Source organism: Prunus dulcis, chromosome 1, assembly GCF_902201215.1.
Source record: "Prunus dulcis chromosome 1, ALMONDv2, whole genome shotgun sequence".
Lineage (NCBI taxonomy): Eukaryota > Viridiplantae > Streptophyta > Magnoliopsida > Rosales > Rosaceae > Prunus > Prunus dulcis.
In genome coordinates this window covers 18841023-18851353 of record NC_047650.1, presented here as the reverse complement: position 1 = coordinate 18851353, position 10331 = coordinate 18841023, and the positions used below count along the sequence as shown (strand labels likewise).

Here is a 10331-nt window from a genome sequence, read left to right as displayed (position 1 = left end):
ATGGGTGACCTCCCTGGGAAGTTGCTCCGTGAGCTCCCAAGAACAAAACCTTGCGGGTCGCTGGGGTAAGCCCGGCCCAGAGAGGACAATATCCTGTTACGGCGGAGCCGGTCCGGGGTGTGACATGTAGCAGGTTCAGCAGGTTCGGTCGGTTCTTCCCTTTGTATCATACTATCCAATACTCTTCCTCCTTGTATATCTAGCCAGTTATGCCCTTCACTACTAGTCTCCCCTTGAAGGACGTGCTCGAGTGTATCAGAGAAGAACATTTCATCCTCAATGAAGGTAACATCCATAGAGACATATAGACATCGGGTTGCAGGATGATAGCATCGGTAGCGTTTCTGATGAGGAGAGAAACCCAAAAAGACACAGCGGAGAGCACATGAGTCCAACTTACTCCTCTGATTCTGATGGAGGTGAACATAGATGACACAACCAAACACCTTTGGAGACAGAGTCAGCATAGAAGAGGCAGAGATATGATGGGTTAGTACCTACATAGGAGTTTGGAATCCAAAACTCGTGAAGGTAGACGATTCAAGAGATAGATTGCATAGGTAACAGTATTCATCTAGAACCGTTTTGTAACTGACGTACCAAGCAGTAGAGCACAGGTAGCAGCAAGAATCTGCCTATTTTTACGTTTAGCAACCCCATTCGGTTATGGTGTTTGAGGGCAAGTAGTCTCATGGAGTACACCCTTAGTGTGAAAAAAATGGGATAACACCGAATTAACAAATTCTCCACCATTATTATATCGAACAACTTTGACAGGGAGCATAAATTGAGTCTGAATCATCTAATAGAAAGACTGAAAAATTTCGACCACATCACTTTTATGAACTCCCAAGGCTGTAGAAACAAGAGAATGTCCCTAAACATCAGAATGAACTAAATCAAATGGCATAAGCCGTTTATTTCAACTTGGAGGGTACCCGATGACTCTTAGCTAAGATACAAGTCTGACATTGGAAAGTAGACTCATTGACACCACTAAATAATGCAGGAAACAAATGCCATAAATATCCAAAGGAGGCATGACCAAATCGGCAATGTAGCAACCAAATCTGGCGATGCTGAAAATTTTTCGCGCTACCAGCATGAAGAACCCCACTAGTTGCCACATCATTCCCATAATAAAGGGCCCCTCCTTTTAGTACTACGAAGAAAGATCTCCCGAGTCTGGATATCTTGTAGTAAGACAAAAGACGGATACATCAGTACAACGCAGTTTAACTGCTCAGTAACTTGCGATACAGATAATAAATTACTAGACAAAAATGGAATCAGTATTACGTTGTCCAATGGTAAAGCAGGATGAGCAGCATCATTATTAGTAGTCAGAACATGATCACGATGAGGCGGAAGAGTAGTAGATAATAAAGTAGAATTATATGTCTTATGGTCAGTAGCTCCTAAATCAATAATCCAACCTATATCGCGGGTATCATAGGCATGGAAAGCCTTCCCAAAATTACCTAGAGGTGGAGGTTGAGAGTGTTTGAGACGGCGGTCAAAGTCGGAGAAGGGGTAGCAGTAAGGTGGTCGTGCCCAGTGGTAATGTCAGCCACAGAAGTGGGGGCAACAGCCACATGAGCTTTGATGTCCAGTTGTTCCCTTTTTAAACACCTCCGCTCCTTCTCCCAATCTGGTACCCCATGCAATGCCCAGCAGGTGTCGATAGTATGTCTCTTTTCACCACAGTGATTACAGTTCCATTTGTCTTTTTCTGCAGAAGTCAGGCAATGAGGCGGAACAACAGAAGAGCCAAACCCTGCAGGTTGAGAAACCAAAGCAGTGTTTTTGGAAGCAAACACAATAGCAGGTTCCCCAATCTTGGTGCCGAATCCAAGCATAGTAATCTGGCGTTGAGCCTCTCGACGAACCATAAAAAAATATATTTTCGATACTTGAAACTTTATCACTCCGTAGAATATCACTGCAGACCTTGTCATAAGTATTGTCAAGGCCAGCCAAAAAATCATAAACACGATTTGCCATAACAGCAGCCTGAAGAGTCTTCATATCATCAGCACACTTCATCTGAAAAGGACGTCTCTTGTCCAATTCCAGCCAGATTGCCTTAAGTTCGGCAAAATAGGTAGAGACAGGACGACCCTCTTGCTTGAGACGAGTAGCCTGGCACCGCAGTTCATAGAGCTAGGATATGTTAGAGCCATCATAAAATATCTGATTAACAGCATCCCAAATTTCCTTAGCAGTAGGTAGAGTATGAAACATATTCAACAAACTGGGTTAGTATGAAACATATTCAACAAACTGGGTTCCATAGTTTGCAGCATCCAACTTTTCACAACAGCATCAGCAATTTTTCACTTCCCAAATTTTGGGTCTTTAGAATCAGGGGCATCAGTGTCGCCAGTCTGGTAACCCAATTTGCCTTGTGTAGTAGCATGGAGTTCGATCATCGAAGCCCATATCTCATAGTTGGATCCATTCAATTTGAATCCCATAGATAGGTTGGTGGACGATTCAGTATGAACCGTCACAGTAGAAGTAGAAGAAGAAGATTTGGTGACATTTGACATGGTGATAAATGGCGGCGGCAGCAAAAGATTAGGTGGAGACGACGACAGTAAGAGATATAAGACGGCACAGGCTTAGGTGTATAGGCTAGGTGCAGTGGAAATATTTATTTTTAGGATTAGGGTTTGATCTTGTAGAGACGGATCGGAACCCGCTCTGATACCAACTCAAAATAATTAGGGTTTAAACTGATATGTTTATTCTTCTCTTAAGGAGGAATGTATATATATACTATATACAGAGTGGTTACAAATAGGAAATATGTGCAAAATCTCCTAATTCTACTCAAATTAGATAATTACAATAAAATATAAATTTTATTCATAATAAGAACAAATTCTATTCCTAAAAGGAACGTTGACTCACGCCAACATTATCTTATGTTATCTGTTATCGGGCCTACTACATATTCTTGCAATCGTGTGATTTGAATTTTATATATGACAAACTAATGTTTCACTTGATAACACTAAATGATAAAATTAGCCTACGGATTATTGAATAATGCTATTAGAATAAGATCGAGAGATTTGACTTCAAGATTAAAAAATAATCCCTACGTGCATAATTTTCTTGATTGCCTCCATAATTGATCATTATTTTATCATCATTTAAACATATGATTGTTGAAACCATTATTTTTTATAACTTAACTTACTAAGTCTTACCTCTATAAATTCCATAGATGGGATAGGAGAGCCTTCATGAAAGTGTGGAAGTGTTTTGAATATTCAGAAACATGGTGAAATCAACAATGTCAGCTATACTAATATTGGTGCTGCACCTTTTTATTCTTCATCTTCAATATTCAGAGATTCATTCGCTTGCCAATACCTCTGCTCATGGTAAACTACTTCGCCCGTGATTCATAAAAAGAAAACAAAAAAGGCAAATAGAACAGAAACTTTTACGTAGATGCATGTGCTAAAGTTTTAATAACTCTTCCTCTCTTCAAATTTTGCAGATTTTAGCTACTTGGAAATTGTTTACGATGCCAATGACACAGAGTTGGAAGGAACATACGACTACATTATCGTTGGTGGAGGAACAGCAGGGTGTCCATTGGCAGCAACTTTGTCAGCAAACTACTCGGTGCTTGTTCTGGAAAGGGGCACTCTTCCTACAGAATATCCAAACCTGTTGACTTCAGATGGGTTTATATATAATCTGCAGCAAGAAGATGATGGACAGACACCAGTCGAAAGGTTCGTATCTGGAGATGGTATTGACAATGTAAGAGGGAGGGTCCTCGGTGGCACGAGCATGATCAATGCCGGGGTCTACGTAAGAGCTAACACCTCGTTCTTTAATCAAACAGGGATTGAATGGGACATGGATCTGGTTAATAAGACATATGACTGGGTTGAAGACACTATTGTGTTCAAGCCGGATTTCCAATTTTGGCAAAATCTTACAGGAACTGCGTTCTTGGAGGTTGGTATTCTTCCAGACAATGGATTTAGTTTGGATCACATAGAAGGAACTAGACTCACCGGCTCAACTTTCGACAATAACGGAACCAGACATGCATCTGATGAACTGCTTAATAAAGGAGACCCAAACAACTTGAAAGTTGCAGTTCATGCCGCAGTAGAGAAGATCATCTTCTCTTCCAATTCATCAGGTATGCTACCAAAGTTGACGTTTTATTATTTTGAAACATTACCAGCAGGATAGTCATATCAAATACTGGATGTGCAAATAATGTTTCCTGTTTTCGTCCGAGTTGTTTGATAATAATGATATGCTTTTATATATCTAATACAGGTGTGACAGCTATAGGAGTAATATATACTGATTCGAACGGAACGACTCATCAGGCATTTGTACGTGGTGAGGGAGAAGTTATATTGAGTGCAGGGCCAATTGGGTCCCCTCAACTTCTACTACTTAGTGGTGTTGGCCCAGAGTCTTACCTAACATCTCTGAACATTTCAGTTGTTGCTTCCCATCCATACGTCGGGCAGTATATATATGACAATCCTCGTAATTTCATTAACATTTTGCCCCCAAATCCAATAGAACCCTCAACTGTGACCGTTCTAGGCATTACAAGTGACTTCTACCAATGTTCTCTATCAAGCTTGCCATTTTCTATTGCACCCTTTAGTTTTTTTCCTATTCCAACTTATCCCCTGCCAAATACGACTTTCGCTCACATTGTTAACAAAGTTCCGGGACCATTATCTCACGGTACTGTCACGCTGCAATCAACCTCTGACGTGAGAGTCGCTCCAAATGTCACATTCAACTACTATTCGAATTCAACTGACCTTGCTCATTGTGTTAGCGGCATGAAGAAGATTGGTGAATTCTTGAGCTCAGACGCATTAAAGCCATATAAAGTGGAAGATTTGCCGGGCATAGAAGGTTTTGATATTTTGGGTATACCTTTGCCAGAGGACCAGACAGATGATGCAGCCTTCGAAACATTTTGCCAAGTGGCAGTAGCGTCATATTGGCATTACCACGGTGGATGCCTTGTCGGAGAGGTGCTTGATGATGATTTCCGTGTGACAGGGATCAACGCATTACGCGTTGTTGATGGCTCCACATTCCCTTCCACACCAGCAAGCCATCCACAGGGCTTCTATCTGATGTTAGGGAGGTATGTTATACACACCTAGAACTTGTCAATAATATATTTGGCTTGAATGTCTTGTTTGTAATATTAATTCTACGCCATTCTGCTCTTTTTCATGACTTTCAATTTTGTACTTTGGGCAGGTACGTGGGCTCTAAAATTCTGCAAGAAAGATTAGCTTCAGAGTAGGCTCTTCATAAGTCTACATTCCAACCCAAAATCTTGGAGTCGCTTGAGTCAGCATTATCCTTTGCTTTTGATACTTAGTTGATAAACCCATGAGGCTCTTTCTATCAGCCATGGCTTGGTGAACCTCTTTATTTCATGTGTGTAATAAATTTTCCGCCCTGACTTGGTGTACCTCTTTATTTCATGTTTAATAAATTTTCCTTTGTGATGTCCTAGTTATCATTGTGTACAACTTGTCCTTGCAAAACCTGAGTTTGAAAGGAAATGCTACCCTAAGCGTATATACTATCCGTTGATGTTCTTTTTTTTTTTTAATGTCGGTTATGGGATTCAAAGACAACAGCACGTTCAAAATGCAAGAAATTCCCGTATGAATTGATTAATAACTTGCAGTCCCGATCTCTTGGACTACAGGGGTCCAAGAGATTGTAGTCACCCACCATAGGATATTAATCCAATGGTTCAAAAAAGTTTCTTAAAATGAGTGCAAGAGTGAGTGAACCGTTGAATTTACATCTAACGGTGAGTGACCACAAATCTCTTAAATCCCTGTAGTCTAAGAGATCAGGATTGAATAACTTGATCGAAATGCCCCTAGTCTTAGTGTTATGAACCCACTGTATTTCCAATTCTAAGCATTATGATTATGAAGCCCTGTATTTCAAAATTATATATATATATATATATATAATATTTTGGGAAATTAAATATTTTGCTATCTATTTAGGTTTATAAGTTAAATTATGTTTAATTGATTATATATGTATATTGGTTATAATTGTATATATGTAGCTATCTTGCCACATAGTATGTATACAGTCTTGATATCTTGGACTACAGGAGTCTAAGAGATTGTGGTCACCTATCGTTGGATATTAATCCAATGGTTCAAAAAAGTTTCTTAAAAGAAGTGCAAGAGTTAGTGAACCGTTGAATTTACATCTAACGATGAGTGACCACAAATCTCTTGGACCCCTATAGTTGTTACTTTTATAATAATTATTAAGAGTAATACTATTATAATAATATTTATGTGTTTGTTATATAATTGGATTTGTAAGGGGGGTTGCGTACAAGCTTTATCACTTAAGGTGGTATTTGCATCAAATCTTACCCACATGCACCACCCTAGTTTCTTCACAAGTGTCTACCTAGATGACTAAGCCTTTGTTTAAAGCATGAGCTATTGGCATTAAGGGAAAATTGGATAATCTTGGGGTCAAATATATCACCAGCCTCACATTCCACCAATCAAAAGCCATTAGTTGCCGCCTCTTTGCAGTATAAATAGGACTCTTTGATGGTTCTTTTGAAACACTTATATTAGTTAGTCTTGTGAAGTAGTGCAATACTACAACGACTTAGAGATAGCATGCACTCCATGCAAAGTGATAGTTCTTTTAGAGAGAGTGTTGCGTCTACCAAGTGCAAGTAGTCATACGTAGTAATAGGGCTCGTCAATGGGTCGGGTTAGAGCATGCACTCTATGCAAAGTGATAGTTCTTTTAGAGAGAGTGTTGCGTCTACTCAAGTGCAAGTAGTCACACGTAGTAATAGGGCTCGTCAATGGGCCGGGCCGGGCTAGCCCTTCCAAAATTTAATGGGCTTGGACAAAACCGAGCCGGACTTTAAAGAGGAGAGAGAAAATATAGGGTTGGGCTGGATTTTTTTAGAAAATTCAAAGTCCAAGCCCGACCCATGGGCTGGGCTTGAGAAAGGCCATTGGTCTAGCCTGGGCTAAGCCCAACGGGCCGGACTTAAACAGGCCTACTTCATTAAAAAATAAATCATAAACTTAATCATAAGGGCATTTTAGTTCAAATTTGAGATTAAACTCACTTAATTCCAATATTTTCACATCAAACCAAATTCATAAAACACCCAATAAAGTCACACAACTTAATAAGATTTTTCACAAAAATAATAAAAGCAAGTATTATTTTTCAGGTTATTACATAAGTAGACCGTAATACGTTTTAAAAAATAATAAGTATCAAAAAAAATATTTTTTTTAAAGGATGGTATGAATAAATATGCAAATATTTGGTGATGTGTTCAAGAAAAGCATGATTACATTTGGTGGTACGATTATGTTTCGTGATATGATTATATTTGGTGATGTGATATGTTGTTCATCTTATATATATATATATATATATAATTATTGAATTAATAATTGACACAAATTAATGTGCTAATCATCCAATTATAAACTAGGAATGAGTAAAGAAAAGTAAATGAAATGAAACAAATTATATATGTGATTTAAGTGATATACTCCTAAACCTAAACTCTTATTTATACATAATTATATATGTATGCGGGCCTAACGGGCCAGGCTTTTATGGGCCGGTCGGGCCGGGCTTTCTTGGGCTTAATCGGGCCAGGCCTATGGGCTGGGCCAGGCTTCGGACACCCAAGCCCAAGCCTAGTCCAGCCCAAGGTGGGCCGGGCCATCTCAAAGCCCATAACGGGCCGGCTGAGCTTTTTTTCGATAGGCCGGGCTGGCCCCCATCGGCTCATGAGCCCGCAGGCTAAATGATGAGGCCTACGTAGTAATAATCTTGGAAGTCCAAGTATCGTATCCTCAAGGAGCAGGTAGGCAAATATCTGCACACAAAGAAATAATTAAACGTACCACAATAAAAGTGGCAAGCAAAATGGAAAAGTAATTTGATTTGATTGTTGTGGAAATTGAGTTTAAAAATGAAATATCAATAATGGAAATGCTAAGGCATCAAGGTTCAATTCTTTAAACAAAATATGTTTCATGCTCTTTAATCCAAATTATGACTCGATTAAAATCATCATTGTGAAACTTTAACCGGAAGATAAAGAAATTAAAACCAATTTAATTTTTCAATGTAATCTTTTATTAATGATTGTTTAGAAAATGGAATTGCTTAAGATCTACTCTTTTAATTTAAAAGCATGCCAAGTCAGTTCTTAACAATGAGAAAAATATAATTGAACTCATGAAAAGATAATAGCACTTAACATCAATCAAAATAAAAAGATATGAAAATATTGAACAACCAAAAATAAAAGAATTTAGTAATTCATACCGTATATTGGATTAAAGAACAATACAAACTTACTCAAAGAACATCCCTTTTAGCCTTAGCTAGAGTTCTAGTAACTCATTACAAAGGAAAAAGTAAACTAAATGGATAAAGAAATCAGTCGTAGTGGTGTCCTTGCCAAATAAGTTGATGGGTGATTTATAGTAGTCAATGAGGTGAGTGGGAAGTTAATACATTCGTGGTGGGTAATGAAGGGTTTAAGTGAGGGATTAATTGGATTAAACATGTGTTGATGGGGGAGAGTTAGTGGAAAAGAAATAACGGTGAGGTAGGTGGGCGTTAAATGGCTATGAATGACATGAAATAGGCTCTTTAGCTTCAACGGTTTTGTCTTCTCTTTTCCCTCTTTACTTCTCTTTACAATCACAATAATCCCACAATCAATTCTTCAATAAAAATCCGCCAGCAATTCTCTTCACACCTAGCTTGAACTTGGACAAATGTATGTCTTCATCTTTTGGCTTTCCAACTTCCTACAGAAGATAAATTCACCTAATAAGTTCACCAAATTAATATAGAAAATTCATAAATTCAGTTGGTGAGAATAAAATGTAATAACAAGTGAAATTATATTTATTAAGCTAAAATTATATCATAAAGTCTCCAAAATAATATTAAAAAGATGTAATTTGAGACTCTCATCACAGAGAGAGGGAGGGAGTGGTGATGAAACTCTTGGAACTTGGCTTGGGTGGTAGTACATGGAGATAGGTAGATGGGTTGTCTTGTCAATTTATTTTAAGGGTTCTCATTATCAAGGTGAGTGGTTTATGTAATGTGTTCTAAAAGTTCTTATTTTGTGATAAAATATGAAAACTATGAATTATCATGGATTTGTTCTATTTACAAATATCTCTCCATTTCAAGTCAAGCATGTCTCATTTGCTGCAATCTTTCACACTATATATATGTTGATTGGAATATTTATGAAGTATGTATTATTCATGGAATATGAGGACTTCAATGTTGGGGTATATGAAGGATAGATGTACCACACGAGGACATAGGGCAGTGAGGCTAATAGGGGTTGTGTGGTTGGTTACATGCTATGAAAGATAATCGAGATATGAAGGGATGTGATATGATCTGGATTGATGTATCTTTTCATAATATGTTCTAGTGTGTGTAAAACGGCATTGCTTGACTGGCATATTAGATAATTTACTTACTGAGCAATGGTTGCTCATCCCTCACCTTGTTTAATTTTTCAGATGAATAAGTGGGTAAGACAAGGACTAAACCAGTTGAAGCTGAATTAGATGAGAGTAATAGAGCTTTATTTATTTATTATACACTTGTAAGACTTTGGAACTATTGTATAAGAGAAGTTAATTTTAAACCCATGTTTTGGCTACTCTTTATATTTCTTATTTTTCTCACACACCAGGCGCATGATTTCCACCGACCCTAAGGTCCTAGGCATGACAATGATATTGCTTGAGAATATAACAGCATGCTACTTTGCTATCACAACATTGAAACATGTCTTTGCAAATTGTTTCTGGAATAATTTAGGGAGCTGATTTACCCACTCCTCTTTTGTCCATTTACACTCCCTTTTATTTTTTTAAATATTTTTTAATCAATTTTGTTGTTTTTTATTCTTTCTCTTTCCTATTCTACCCTTACCCGGAATTAAATTGTGTTTCAATTGCTCTCAAATGATTTTCAATCCTCAAGTAAGCTTCGAATGCCCATAAATAACTCAAATACCATAACAAAGCATTGAATTGCATAACCATATCTCAAAAACCCCAAATAGGAGAAATTTGAGAACCTTACCAATAGCTCTTAAAATTTACCTATATTTTTGGCTTGATCTCACAATCCTATAGAGAGAAAGTTATGAATTTTCGAAAAATTTTCAACCAAATTTTGTTCTGGAAGTTCCAGACTCGGAGGAAGAACACGTAACAAGGTTGGCC

The 10331-nt window shown here is 37.9% G+C and overlaps 1 protein-coding gene across 1 annotated transcript; it reads left to right on the top strand.

The window, feature by feature from the left end:
- Nucleotides 1–3289: 3289 nt before the first annotated feature.
- Nucleotides 3290–5323, top strand: LOC117615220 ((R)-mandelonitrile lyase 2-like). Its single transcript, XM_034344261.1, has 4 exons — nt 3290–3395; nt 3515–4174; nt 4318–5158; nt 5278–5323. Exons 1-4 carry the CDS (start codon nt 3290–3292, stop codon nt 5321–5323), a joined length of 1653 nt encoding a protein of 550 aa, XP_034200152.1.
- The last annotated feature ends 5008 nt before the right edge of the window (nt 5324–10331 follow it).